Source organism: Malus domestica, chromosome 03 (genome assembly GCF_042453785.1).
Source record: "Malus domestica chromosome 03, GDT2T_hap1".
NCBI lineage: Eukaryota > Viridiplantae > Streptophyta > Magnoliopsida > Rosales > Rosaceae > Malus > Malus domestica.
The window spans coordinates 23,739,260-23,754,413 of record NC_091663.1 but is presented as its reverse complement, the minus strand read 5'-3'; the positions used below and the strand labels follow the sequence as shown (position 1 = coordinate 23,754,413).

Sequence of the window (15,154 nt, the reverse complement as noted above, 5' to 3'; positions counted from 1 at the left end):
ACAAGTATGTGGCTAGTCTAGATTTTTCTATACTAGAGGTTTGAAGAAGGAACTAGAAACTAGTAGAATGCCAAGCCCTCACCTATAAATATGGGTGTGATGTAACCAATAGAGAACTAAGAGTGAGTAGCAAAGGATCAAGTCCAAAGCTAGAGTTCCACTCCAAGAGTGAGAGTGAGAGTGTTCCACTACACATTGTGTGAGTGAAGTTTAGAGTGATAGAAAGTGTGTGTTATACTTTCTTGTATCCATCAAGCCTTGTCTTTGGCTTGGTAAGACTACTCTTGTTGTATTCATCTTTTTCATATAGTGAAGATTCCTTGTTTGGTGGACGTAGGCATAAATTGCCGAACCACATAAATTCTTGGCGTCCATTTTCTACTTTACCTTGTGCATTCTCTATCTTGTAGTACCGACATTCCTAACAAGTGGTATCAGAGCCCGGTTGGCTCGTACTACGAGATGGAAGGAAGTGGCACTATGATCAAACTCACCAACTCCAATTGGGTAACATGGAAGCCAAGGATGGAGGACATTCTCTATTGCAAGGATTTGCATGAGCCAATTGAAGGAGATGCCGCTAAGCCCGAGAGCATGTCCGATGCCGAGTGGAAGAAGATGAATCGCAAGGCTATTGGCACAATTAGACAATGGGTGGATGATAGTGTTTTTCACCATGTGTCTAATGAAACCAATGCTCGCGAGTTTTGGACGAAGCTTGAGTCCTTGTTCGAGAAGAAGACCCCAGCCAAGAAAGCCTTCTTGATCAAAGAGCTCATCAATGTGAAGTACAAGGATGGTTTAAGTGTAGCAGAACACTTGAACAATTTCCAGAATATCATCAACCAGTTGGCTACTATGAAAATGACGATCGAGGACGAGCTACAAGCGCTCTTGTTACTTGGATCCTTGCCAGACAGTTGGGAGACCTTTGTGGTGAGTATAAGTAACTCTGCTTCTAATGGTGTTCTTACTCTTGATAATGTTAAAAATAGCATGCTCAATGAAGAAACAAGGAGAAAGACTTCTGGCACAGATAGCAGCCAAGTATTTGTCACAGAGAACCGCGGAAGAAGCAAGAGTAGAGGGCCTAGAGGTCATGGCAGGAGTCCTAGCCGATCCAAGTCAAGGTTCAGGGGTGCATGCCACCATTGTGGCAAAGAAGGCCATATGAAGAAAAATTGTCGAGTTTGGAAGAGAGAGCAAAGGGAAGGAAACAATCAGAAGAAAGATGATACTGGCAATACCACCGCTGTCATATGTGGTGATGTACCAGAAATATTGTCTGTTGGTGAATGTCTGCATATGGGCAACTCTGACAGAGACATTAAATGGATCTTTGATAATGGAGCTTCCTTCCATGCTACGTCCAAACGGGAGTTCTTCAGTACATACAAAGAAGGTGACTTTGGCATAGTGAAGATGGGGAATGAAAGCTATTCCAAAATTCTTGGAATTGGTGATATCTGCTTAAGAACTAATCTCGGCTGCCAATTGATGTTGAAAGATGTGAGACATATTCCTGATATACGTCTCAATCTGATATCCATCGGTACCCTTGATCGACAAGGATATTATCACCATATTGGCGAAGGAAAATTGAAGCTTACTAAAGGCTTAATGGTGGTAGCAAGAGCACGACTTTGTTGTACGTTGTACCGGTCAAATGCCAAGGTTTTGAAAGGTGAGTTGAATGCTGTGGAAGACTCATCTCTAGACTTGTGGCATAAGAGGCTAGGCCACATGAGCGAGAAAGGCCTACAAGTTTTGGCAAAGAAGTCTCATATTCCCTTTGCCAAAGGTACGTCGTTAAACTCTTGTGAGCATTGTTTATTCGGAAAACAAAGAAGAGTTAGTTTTTCTGTTCCATCTACAAAGAAAGGAAACTTGTTAGATCTTGTTTATTCAGATGTGTGTGGTCCCATGGAAGTCGAGTCACTTGGAAGAAATAAATATTTTGTTACTTATATTGATGATGCTTCACGAAGGGTGTGGGTGTATTTGTTGAAATCCAAAGACCAGGTGTTTCAGACATTCCAGGAGTTCCATGCCATGGTGGAGAGGGAAACTGGGAAACCTCTCAAGTGCCTTCGTAGCGACAACGGCGGCGAGTACACATCTCACCAGTTTAGAGAGTATTGTGTAAAACATGGCATACGTCATGAGAAGACAGTTCCTGGAACTCCACAACATAACGGTGTTGCTGAAAGAATGAACCGAACCATCATGGAGAAAGTCAGGTGTATGTTGAGGACTGCAAAGTTATCTAAGCAGTTCTGGGGTGAAGCTGTAAGGACAGCCTGCTATTTGATCAACCGATCTCCATCAGTACCATTAGGTCTTGATGTTCCAGAGAGAGTATGGACTGGTAATGATGTGTCTTACTCTCATCTGAAGGTGTTTGGTTGCAAAGCTTTTGTGCATGTGCCCAAAGAGCAGAGATCGAAGTTAGACTACAAAGCTACACCGTGCATCTTTCTTGGTTATGGCGGTGAAGATTTTGGTTACAGATTATGGGACCCATACCAGAAGAAGTTTATCCGAAGTAGAGACGTGGTCTTTTATGAAGATCAAACAATTGGGGATTCGGATAAAGAGGCACAACCAGATGGCGCAGTCAGAGGAGTTGATCCATTAGCTTCAGATGAAGAAAGTCACGATGACATCCCTGAAGCAACTGTCAATGAAGTGCCTGCAGAATCAGATAATGCTGATCAAGAGGAGCCTGATCAAGATGTGCCAGACCATGAGATTGCTGATCAGGGGGAGCCTAGTCAAGAAGAGCAGATTCAAGGAGAATCCAATCAGGGGGAGCCTCTAGCCCCGCAAGAGAATGAAGATCAGGTCAGAAGATCCAGCAGAAGTCGAAGACCGTCTACCAAGTATTCTTCATCAGAGTATATCATGTTGACTAATTATGGAGAGCCCGAAACTTATGAGGAGGCCAGAGCTCATAACGACAGTGATAAATGGATGAAGGCAATGGAGTCAGAGATGGATTCCTTATTAAAGAATAATACCTATGAGCTGGTGGAGCTTCCAAAGGGCAGGAAAGCATTGAAAAACAAGTGGGTGTTCAAATTGAAAAGAGACGACAACATGACAAGGTACAAGGCTCGTTTGGTTGTCAAAGGTTTTGGTCAAAAGAAAGGAGTTGACTTTGATGAGATTTTCTCACCGGTGGTGAAGATGACTTCCATTCGAGTTATCCTTGGTATGGCAGCAAGCATGGATCTTGAGCTCGAGCAGTTAGACGTTAAAACTGCATTTCTCCACGGTAACTTAGAAGATGAGATATATATGGAGCAACCCAAAGGCTTTGAAGTCAAGGGTAAAGAAACTTTGGTGTGCAAGCTCAAGAAAAGTTTATATGGTCTTAAGCAGGCTCCGAGACAGTGGAATAAGAAGTTCAACTCATTCATGGTGAGTAATGGGTACAAGAGAACTCATGCTGACTCTTGTGTCTATATCAAACAATTTTCTGGAGGTACATTCATCATCTTATTGCTTTATGTTGATGACATGTTGATTGTCGGACAAGATGCTTCTATGATTAAAAAGCTCAAAGAAGAGTTATCTAAGTCCTTTGACATGAAGGACTTAGGGCCAGCCAAGCAGATTTTGGGCATGGAGATAATTCGTGACAGAAAATCCAAGAAGTTGTGGCTGTCACAAGAAAAGTATGTTGAACGGGTGCTTGAAAGGTTCAACATGAAAGCAGCCAAACCGGTAAGCTCACCTTTAGCCAATCATATCAAGTTGAGCAAAGAGTCGTGTCCAAAAACATATGAAGAAAAGGAGAAAATGGCAGTTGTTCCCTACTCTTCAGCAGTAGGAAGTATCATGTATGCAATGGTGTGCACACGACCAGATATTGCTCATGCAGTAGGTGTGGTGAGCAGGTTTCTCTCTAATCCAGGGAAGGACCACTGGGAAGCCGTTAAGTGGATTCTCAGATATTTGAAGGGGACTTCTAAGATGTGCTTGTGCTTTGGCGGTTCCAAACCAATCTTGGAAGGATTTACAGATGCTGACATGGGAGGTGACCTGGATGGTAGAAAATCTACATCTGGGTACTTGTTCACTTTTGCCGGGGGAGCCGTGTCTTGGCAATCCAAGTTGCAAAAGTGTGTTGCTTTGTCCACAACCGAGGCTGAATACATAGCCGCTACAGAAGCATGCAAGGAGTTGTTGTGGCTGAAGCAGTTTCTCCAAGAGTTGGGTTTGAAGCAAAGTGATTATGGCATTTATTGTGATAGTCAGAGTGCTCTGGACTTGAGCAAGAACACTACATATCATTCACGCACTAAGCACATTGATATTCGTTATCACTGGATTAGAGACGCTATCGAGAAAAAGTTGCTGCAGCTGAAGAAGATTCATACCGATAATAATTCTTCAGACATGTTGACAAAGGTAGTCACAAAATCAAAGTTGGAATTCTGCATTAAAGCTGCTGGGATGAACTCCAGGTAACTTGGAGTCATGATCGGAATTCCTCCCTCATGGACTGGAGGGGGAGATTGTTGGTATATGGTCCAGCCCATGAGCAATGTTCTAGATTATTCTAGTAAGCAAGAGATGAGGCTGGAGCTTGCTAGACAATTCTAGCATGTTATTAAGTTGATGGAAGAAGCTAGAGAGTACTAGCTTCCTTGGTTGCAAATGGAAAGATCTAGAAGCTACAAGTATGTGGCTAGTCTAGATTTTTCTATACTAGAGGTTTGAAGAAGGAACTAGAAACTAGTAGAATGCCAAGCCCTCACCTATAAATATGGGTGTGATGTAACCAATAGAGAACTAAGAGTGAGTAGCAAAGGATCAAGTCCAAAGCTAGAGTTCCACTCCAAGAGTGAGAGTGAGAGTGTTCCACTACACATTGTGTGAGTGAAGTTTAGAGTGATAGAAAGTGTGTGTTATACTTTCTTGTATCCATCAAGCCTTGTCTTTGGCTTGGTAAGACTACTCTTGTTGTATTCATCTTTTTCATATAGTGAAGATTCCTTGTTTGGTGGACGTAGGCATAAATTGCCGAACCACATAAATTCTTGGCGTCCATTTTCTACTTTACCTTGTGCATTCTCTATCTTGTAGTACCGACATTCCTAACAAGTGGTATCAGAGCCCGGTTGGCTCGTACTACGAGATGGAAGGAAGTGGCACTATGATCAAACTCACCAACTCCAATTGGGTAACATGGAAGCCAAGGATGGAGGACATTCTCTATTGCAAGGATTTGCATGAGCCAATTGAAGGAGATGCCGCTAAGCCCGAGAGCATGTCCGATGCCGAGTGGAAGAAGATGAATCGCAAGGCTATTGGCACAATTAGACAATGGGTGGATGATAGTGTTTTTCACCATGTGTCTAATGAAACCAATGCTCGCGAGTTTTGGACGAAGCTTGAGTCCTTGTTCGAGAAGAAGACCCCAGCCAAGAAAGCCTTCTTGATCAAAGAGCTCATCAATGTGAAGTACAAGGATGGTTTAAGTGTAGCAGAACACTTGAACAATTTCCAGAATATCATCAACCAGTTGGCTACTATGAAAATGACGATCGAGGACGAGCTACAAGCGCTCTTGTTACTTGGATCCTTGCCAGACAGTTGGGAGACCTTTGTGGTGAGTATAAGTAACTCTGCTTCTAATGGTGTTCTTACTCTTGATAATGTTAAAAATAGCATGCTCAATGAAGAAACAAGGAGAAAGACTTCTGGCACAGATAGCAGCCAAGTATTTGTCACAGAGAACCGCGGAAGAAGCAAGAGTAGAGGGCCTAGAGGTCATGGCAGGAGTCCTAGCCGATCCAAGTCAAGGTTCAGGGGTGCATGCCACCATTGTGGCAAAGAAGGCCATATGAAGAAAAATTGTCGAGTTTGGAAGAGAGAGCAAAGGGAAGGAAACAATCAGAAGAAAGATGATACTGGCAATACCACCGCTGTCATATGTGGTGATGTACCAGAAATATTGTCTGTTGGTGAATGTCTGCATATGGGCAACTCTGACAGAGACATTGAATGGATCTTTGATAATGGAGCTTCCTTCCATGCTACGTCCAAACGGGAGTTCTTCAGTACATACAAAGAAGGTGACTTTGGCATAGTGAAGATGGGGAATGAAAGCTATTCCAAAATTCTTGGAATTGGTGATATCTGCTTAAGAACTAATCTCGGCTGCCAATTGATGTTGAAAGATGTGAGACATATTCCTGATATACGTCTCAATCTGATATCCATCGGTACCCTTGATCGACAAGGATATTATCACCATATTGGCGAAGGAAAATTGAAGCTTACTAAAGGCTTAATGGTGGTAGCAAGAGCACGACTTTGTTGTACGTTGTACCGGTCAAATGCCAAGGTTTTGAAAGGTGAGTTGAATGCTGTGGAAGACTCATCTCTAGACTTGTGGCATAAGAGGCTAGGCCACATGAGCGAGAAAGGCCTACAAGTTTTGGCAAAGAAGTCTCATATTCCCTTTGCCAAAGGTACGTCGTTAAACTCTTGTGAGCATTGTTTATTCGGAAAACAAAGAAGAGTTAGTTTTTCTGTTCCATCTACAAAGAAAGGAAACTTGTTAGATCTTGTTTATTCAGATGTGTGTGGTCCCATGGAAGTCGAGTCACTTGGAAGAAATAAATATTTTGTTACTTATATTGATGATGCTTCACGAAGGGTGTGGGTGTATTTGTTGAAATCCAAAGACCAGGTGTTTCAGACATTCCAGGAGTTCCATGCCATGGTGGAGAGGGAAACTGGGAAACCTCTCAAGTGCCTTCGTAGCGACAACGGCGGCGAGTACACATCTCACCAGTTTAGAGAGTATTGTGTAAAACATGGCATACGTCATGAGAAGACAGTTCCTGGAACTCCACAACATAACGGTGTTGCTGAAAGAATGAACCGAACCATCATGGAGAAAGTCAGGTGTATGTTGAGGACTGCAAAGTTATCTAAGCAGTTCTGGGGTGAAGCTGTAAGGACAGCCTGCTATTTGATCAACCGATCTCCATCAGTACCATTAGGTCTTGATGTTCCAGAGAGAGTATGGACTGGTAATGATGTGTCTTACTCTCATCTGAAGGTGTTTGGTTGCAAAGCTTTTGTGCATGTGCCCAAAGAGCAGAGATCGAAGTTAGACTACAAAGCTACACCGTGCATCTTTCTTGGTTATGGCGGTGAAGATTTTGGTTACAGATTATGGGACCCATACCAGAAGAAGTTTATCCGAAGTAGAGACGTGGTCTTTTATGAAGATCAAACAATTGGGGATTCGGATAAAGAGGCACAACCAGATGGCGCAGTCAGAGGAGTTGATCCATTAGCTTCAGATGAAGAAAGTCACGATGACATCCCTGAAGCAACTGTCAATGAAGTGCCTGCAGAATCAGATAATGCTGATCAAGAGGAGCCTGATCAAGATGTGCCAGACCATGAGATTGCTGATCAGGGGGAGCCTAGTCAAGAAGAGCAGATTCAAGGAGAATCCAATCAGGGGGAGCCTCTAGCCCCGCAAGAGAATGAAGATCAGGTCAGAAGATCCAGCAGAAGTCGAAGACCGTCTACCAAGTATTCTTCATCAGAGTATATCATGTTGACTAATTATGGAGAGCCCGAAACTTATGAGGAGGCCAGAGCTCATAACGACAGTGATAAATGGATGAAGGCAATGGAGTCAGAGATGGATTCCTTATTAAAGAATAATACCTATGAGCTGGTGGAGCTTCCAAAGGGCAGGAAAGCATTGAAAAACAAGTGGGTGTTCAAATTGAAAAGAGACGACAACATGACAAGGTACAAGGCTCGTTTGGTTGTCAAAGGTTTTGGTCAAAAGAAAGGAGTTGACTTTGATGAGATTTTCTCACCGGTGGTGAAGATGACTTCCATTCGAGTTATCCTTGGTATGGCAGCAAGCATGGATCTTGAGCTCGAGCAGTTAGACGTTAAAACTGCATTTCTCCACGGTAACTTAGAAGATGAGATATATATGGAGCAACCCAAAGGCTTTGAAGTCAAGGGTAAAGAAACTTTGGTGTGCAAGCTCAAGAAAAGTTTATATGGTCTTAAGCAGGCTCCGAGACAGTGGAATAAGAAGTTCAACTCATTCATGGTGAGTAATGGGTACAAGAGAACTCATGCTGACTCTTGTGTCTATATCAAACAATTTTCTGGAGGTACATTCATCATCTTATTGCTTTATGTTGATGACATGTTGATTGTCGGACAAGATGCTTCTATGATTAAAAAGCTCAAAGAAGAGTTATCTAAGTCCTTTGACATGAAGGACTTAGGGCCAGCCAAGCAGATTTTGGGCATGGAGATAATTCGTGACAGAAAATCCAAGAAGTTGTGGCTGTCACAAGAAAAGTATGTTGAACGGGTGCTTGAAAGGTTCAACATGAAAGCAGCCAAACCGGTAAGCTCACCTTTAGCCAATCATATCAAGTTGAGCAAAGAGTCGTGTCCAAAAACATATGAAGAAAAGGAGAAAATGGCAGTTGTTCCCTACTCTTCAGCAGTAGGAAGTATCATGTATGCAATGGTGTGCACACGACCAGATATTGCTCATGCAGTAGGTGTGGTGAGCAGGTTTCTCTCTAATCCAGGGAAGGACCACTGGGAAGCCGTTAAGTGGATTCTCAGATATTTGAAGGGGACTTCTAAGATGTGCTTGTGCTTTGGCGGTTCCAAACCAATCTTGGAAGGATTTACAGATGCTGACATGGGAGGTGACCTGGATGGTAGAAAATCTACATCTGGGTACTTGTTCACTTTTGCCGGGGGAGCCGTGTCTTGGCAATCCAAGTTGCAAAAGTGTGTTGCTTTGTCCACAACCGAGGCTGAATACATAGCCGCTACAGAAGCATGCAAGGAGTTGTTGTGGCTGAAGCAGTTTCTCCAAGAGTTGGGTTTGAAGCAAAGTGATTATGGCATTTATTGTGATAGTCAGAGTGCTCTGGACTTGAGCAAGAACACTACATATCATTCACGCACTAAGCACATTGATATTCGTTATCACTGGATTAGAGACGCTATCGAGAAAAAGTTGCTGCAGCTGAAGAAGATTCATACCGATAATAATTCTTCAGACATGTTGACAAAGGTAGTCACAAAATCAAAGTTGGAATTCTGCATTAAAGCTGCTGGGATGAACTCCAGGTAACTTGGAGTCATGATCGGAATTCCTCCCTCATGGACTGGAGGGGGAGATTGTTGGTATATGGTCCAGTCCATGAGCAATGTTCTAGATTATTCTAGTAAGCAAGAGATGAGGCTGGAGCTTGCTAGACAATTCTAGCATGTTATTAAGTTGATGGAAGAAGCTAGAGAGTACTAGCTTCCTTGGTTGCAAATGGAAAGATCTAGAAGCTACAAGTATGTGGCTAGTCTAGATTTTTCTATACTAGAGGTTTGAAGAAGGAACTAGAAACTAGTAGAATGCCAAGCCCTCACCTATAAATATGGGTGTGATGTAACCAATAGAGAACTAAGAGTGAGTAGCAAAGGATCAAGTCCAAAGCTAGAGTTCCACTACAAGAGTGAGAGTGAGAGTGTTCCACTACACATTGTGTGAGTGAAGTTTAGAGTGATAGAAAGTGTGTGTTATACTTTCTTGTATCCATCAAGCCTTGTCTTTGGCTTGGTAAGACTACTCTTGTTGTATTCATCTTTTTCATATAGTGAAGATTCCTTGTTTGGTGGACGTAGGCATAAATTGCCGAACCACATAAATTCTTGGCGTCCATTTTCTACTTTACCTTGTGCATTCTCTATCTTGTAGTACCGACATTCCTAACATTGTGTAGGCTGGAATTGTCGGGGGCTTGGGAACCACCGGGCAATTCGAGCACTGAAGAGACTAGTTCTCTCAAAAGATCCCAATGTGATTTTTTTTTGTGCGAAACAAAAAACTTAGTGGAGCATACGGAGAGATTAAAATCACAATTAAAGTTTGATTTTATTTTCACGGTACCTAGTAGAGGACGATCGGGAGGTTTATGTGTGATGTGGAAGGAAGGGGCCAATCTCTCGCTGGAACGTATTCTCTTAACCATATAGACTTGGAAGTCGGTGGGTTAGAGGATAGAGAGCTTTGGAGATTGACATTTTCTATGGTTTCTGACGGGAAGTGATCGCCATAAATCATGGTCATTACTAGAACGTTTGTATACGAACTCAACCCTACCTTGGTGTTGTGTGGGGGATTTTAATGAAGTTTTATGTGGATGAACAGGAAGGGAGCGATTTGAGAATCGATAGACAAATGGAGGGATTTTGTAATGCATTGGAAACCAGCCAACTTACGGATTTGGGTTTCACTGGATATGAATATACTTGGGCAACAGCATGCGGTGGAGCTAACCAGAAATGACATAAATTAATAAGTGTTGTGTGAGAAGTAGAAATAAATGTGTTCACCACAAAACTAAATAGGTACCCAAAAATACCACCCCACACAAATTCAGTCAGTACATTTCAGTTGCAAATGAAAATTACAAACACTGAGATTTGCTCTCTATCGCTGAGAGATTCTCTGTGCTCGATGGCAATGACGGACAATGGTAGTCGTCTGCAAATGCACAACAGCGAGGAGGAGCTTCTTCTGTTCAGAGAAGTCAGTTTCGACGACAAGCCCGACCGCCGAAACATCCTATGAAACGTTTCGACCCTTCCCATCTTTAAAAAAGGCCCTTTCACTCGCTGCAGCCCATCCCTTGCCGGAAACAGTATTCTCAGGTTTATCTCACACAATTACAGTATTTTTCCGTTTTCTTTTCAGTTGCACGGTCTGTTTGGTTCCCGAGAAAATGTAGGAAAATTTATAAAAATTTTCAGCTTCTGTAGAGTTTACTGAAGTGAATACTTGACTAGGTTCAGTTGGGTTGCTGATAAATTCAAAACAATGAAATTTAGACACGAATGCCATTAATCGATTTGACGAGAATTTTTCTTAGCTAGTTTATTGCTTTTGAATGTTCAAATTGGATTGTATAAATGTGTCTGTGTGATAATTAGATGATTTGTTGTTTGCAGTATGGATGCACGAGAGAATTCGAGGTCCCTGATATTGCCATCTTCCCGAGATAAGATAATTCCCATATATGTGATGATGCATGTCGATGCCTTCTGCAGTGATGGTACGGGGCGTCCAAGGATTAGGAAGTAAGTTTTATTATGACTTTCTGTTGATGAGTATTGGAAGAAAGCATGGGTGTATGGTGACCTTTACTTTTCCATGTTTTCCTCACCTTTACTTTTCCATGTTTTCTGCTCCATGTTTTCTTACTTTTCCATGTTTTCCTCACCTTTACTTTTCCATGTTTTCTGCTCCATGTTTTCTGCTTGTCCTCCCTTTCTTTCGGCTTCTGTTTTCTTTTCCTTTCTTCCGCTCATTTATATGAGCTTTCATTGTACTTAGTTTTACATAATACAAAATATAGACATTCAAAATTCAATATGGTATCAGAGCAGTGACCCTAACCGGCCTGTCTCTGTGATGTTCTCTTGAGGGATTTGTGAGCTTCTTGTCCTTCAATCATGGCTGAAGAAATCTTAGTAAATTTGGAAGGAGACGGCTTTCATGCTACTCCACCATCACCACACTCAGATATTGATATCAACCCAAATCAACGTCTTAGTTCTGTCTTGCTAAATGAGTTTAACTATCTTCCATGGGAGAGAGCAGTTTCTCTTGCTCTGGGAGGACGATCAAAGCTTGGTTATGTTAATGGTGCTATTCCAATGCCTGAGACTACCTCACCGGAGTATGATGCTTGGCTATGCAAAGACCAGTTGGTCATGTCGTGGCTACTCAATTCCATGGATCGTAAGATTGCAGAAATTTTTAGCTATGCTGAATCCTCCATGACTCTTTGGAAAAATCTCAAGGAAATGTATGGAAATCAGAACAATGCGGCTAGAGTGTTTCAGTTAAAGAAGGACATTGCTGGTTTGCAACAGGAAGGAAAGCCATTTGTGCAACATCTTGGAAAGCTGACCACTATGTGGAACGAGCTGAATGTGTATCGACCACACACCATCGACGTTGCTGTGCTAACTAAAAGAGCCGAGGAAGACAAAATATTCCAACTCCTAGCAAGTCTGAGTCCTGAATTCGAAGATCTTCGAAGTCATATCCTCATGAATCCCGACCTGCCTTCTTTTTCAAGTGTGTGTGCCACAATTCAAAGAGAAGAGGTTCGAAGGAAAGTCATGACCATGGACATGAAGGCAAATATACCAGAAGCTAGGGCTTACTTCTCTAACCAAAAACTTGGTGAGGAGAGAGGCTACAAAGGAAAGAAAACTGGCTTAAAATGTAGCCATTGTGATGCTGGTGGGCACTCAAGAGATCGATGCTGGATTCTTCATCCAGAGTTAAAACCAAAGTTTCCTAGGGATAACAAAGGTGTCTCGAAAGGCTCGTACAACCCTTCTTACAAGGCAAATCATGTTGCCACAACTTCTTCTGATGGAGCACTGAAGTTCACCACTAATCCAGCTGCACTGATCAACGAGTTTGCTATGTTTCTTCACAAGAAACAAGGTCTTGGAGATAGTGAAGGACCACTAAATCAGTGTGACAACAATCAAACTGCGCTACTAGGACAGTTTGCTGGCTTCCTGGCTGGAAATGAAGGCGTGGTACAAAGGGACATCCCAGGTATCTTACACTCCTTCTCAACTGCTCTCAACATTGGTAATGTGCATGATTATTGGATTATAGATTCTGGAGCCACTGATCATATGACTAACAAGTCTACAAACTTGCATAAATTTGAAAAATTTTCTATTCCATCCCAAGTGTCAGTTGCCAATGGAAAAAATGCTATGGTTGTGGGAAAAGGAAAAATACATTTGATCTCAAGTGATGTCGAGTCTGAGGCTCTTTATGTTCCCTCATTCCCTTTTCAACTTTTATCTGTTAGCAAGATCACAAACTCATTAAATTGTCTTGCCATTTTCTCTCCCAAAAATGTGATCTTTCAGGATGTAGTCACCAAGAAGATGATTGGTGAAGGATTTTTGTTAAATGGTCTCTACTATCTTTCCAAGCATATTCAAGTTCCCAAGGTTTTTCAAGTCACTTCAAGCTTAGCTCAAGAACAACAACTTTGGCACCAACGCCTAGCACATCCTTCTGAAAAAGTTCTATCCACCTTGTTCCCAAATATGTGCAAAGTTACAAGTCCTTGTGATGTTTGTCATTTTTCTAAGTTTACTAGATTACCATTTACTTCCTCTTTGTCTAGGGCTAGTAACCCTTTTGAAATTGTGCATTCTGATGTTTGGGGACCAACTATAGAGTCTTTTGATGGATACAAATATTTTGTAACTTTTGTGGATGATTTCACAAGGATTACTTGGTTGTATCTTTTGAAATTTAAAAGTGAAGTGATGGAAGTTTTTCAAGATTTTCATAGACTTGTGGCCACCCAATTTGCTTCAAAAATTCATATTTTACGATCAGATAACGGCACAGAATATATGTCTCATAACATGTCACACTACTTGAGCACGCATGGTATATTACACCAAACAAGCTGTGTTGGAACACCTCAACAAAATGGGGTGGCCGAGAGGAAGAATAGAGATCTACTTGAGAAGACTAGAGCTCTTATGTTTCACATGAATGTGCCTAAAAAGTTTTGGTCTCAAGGAGTCCTTACTGCGGCATATCTCATCAATAGATTGCCTAGTAAAGTGTTGAATTTTAAATCACCTTATGAGGTCTTGAAAAATAGAAAGATCAACTTTTCCCATTTGAGAGTCTTTGGGTGTACATGCTTTGTTCACATTCAAACTCAAAATCGTGACAAGCTAGACCCAAGGGCTGCCAAATGTGTCTTTCTAGGTTATTCATCTACCCAAAAAGGTTACAAGTGCTATAATTCAACAACTAGAAAAATGGTTGTTTCAAGGGATGTTAAATTTGAAGAACATGTTCCTTACTTCTCACAATCACTGGATTACTCTAGACATGGGGAGCATTTGATGGACTTATTTCCTTTTCCATATCCAAACGGAGAAGATGCAACATGCATTCCTAGTGATCATGTGCCGGATGATGTTAACCTTCACTCGGTGGAACATCTTGAAGATGAAAACCCTTCCTCATCAGAGATTCACATTGCACCCTCCAGTGATCCTTCCAACCATGATGTTGTTCAAATACCTGTAGTTCAATCTCCTACAGTTCGTCACAATCCTGCACGAGAGAGGAAACTTCCATCCAAGTTGCATGATTATGTGACCTACACTGCCAGGTATCCCGTGACTGATGTTATTGATTATAGCAAAGTCTCATCTTCTTTTGCTACATTCCTAAGTGCCATTAATGAAGCTCGAGAACCTCAAAGTTTTCAAGAAGCCAATCTTCACAGTGAGTGGAGAAATGCTATGGCAGAGGAGCTTCAAGCCCTCCATGAAAATAACACATGGACTATAGTGAAACTTCCAAAAGGAAAGAAGGCAGTGGGGAGTCGTTGGGTGTACAAAACTAAGTTTCATTTAGATGGCACAATCGAAAGAAATAAGGCTCGCTTGGTTGCTCGAGGTTTTACACAAACCTATGGCGTCGATTATAAAGAGACATTTGCTCCGGTGGCAAAAATGAACACTGTTAGAGTATTGTTGTCGGTTGCAATTAACAATGCATGGCCTCTCTTTCAAATGGATGTTAAAAATGCTTTCCTGCATGGTGAACTTGAAGAAGAGGTTTACATGAAGCTACCCCCAGGTCATCCTCAATCAAACAATCCAGAAATGGTGTGCAAACTCCATAAATCCATTTATGGTCTCAAGCAAAGTCCACGTGCATGGTATGCCAAGCTCAGTCATGTTCTGGAAAGGGTTGGTTTTTGTCGAAGTATTGCGGATTCTTCCCTATTTGTTCGTTCCAGCTTAGTGGGTAAACTAGTTGTGCTCATTTATGTTGATGATCTAATTGTGATAGGTGATAATATGTCAGAGATTAATGCTCTTAAACAGTATCTCAACAACAAGTTTGCTATCAAGGATCTTGGCACTCTCAAATACTTTCTGGGCATCGAGATGGCACACTCTCACAAGGGTTTCTTCCTCAACCAACGTAAGTATGTCATGGATCTTCTTCACGAAGCAAAAATGACAGATTGCAAGCCTGCTCGTACCCCCT

At 41.9% G+C, this 15,154-nt stretch overlaps 1 protein-coding gene across 1 annotated transcript; it reads left to right on the top strand.

Annotated features, from left to right (window-relative positions):
* The first annotated feature begins 11,535 nt into the window (after positions 1 to 11,535).
* LOC139194742 (uncharacterized) lies at positions 11,536 to 12,571 on the top strand. Its single transcript, XM_070819648.1, has 2 exons — positions 11,536 to 12,482; positions 12,538 to 12,571. Exons 1-2 carry the CDS (start codon positions 11,536 to 11,538, stop codon positions 12,569 to 12,571), a joined length of 981 nt encoding a protein of 326 aa, XP_070675749.1.
* The last annotated feature ends 2,583 nt before the right edge of the window (positions 12,572 to 15,154 follow it).

Coding starts and splice junctions, on each gene's coding strand:
- LOC139194742 (XM_070819648.1), top strand. CDS start 11,536: ATGGCTGAAGAAATCTTAGTAAATTTGGAAGGAGACGGCTTTCATGCT. Junction 12,483..12,537: donor TCTTCTGATGGAGCACTGAA/GTTCACCACTAA, acceptor TTTCTTCACAAG/AAACAAGGTCTTGGAGATAG.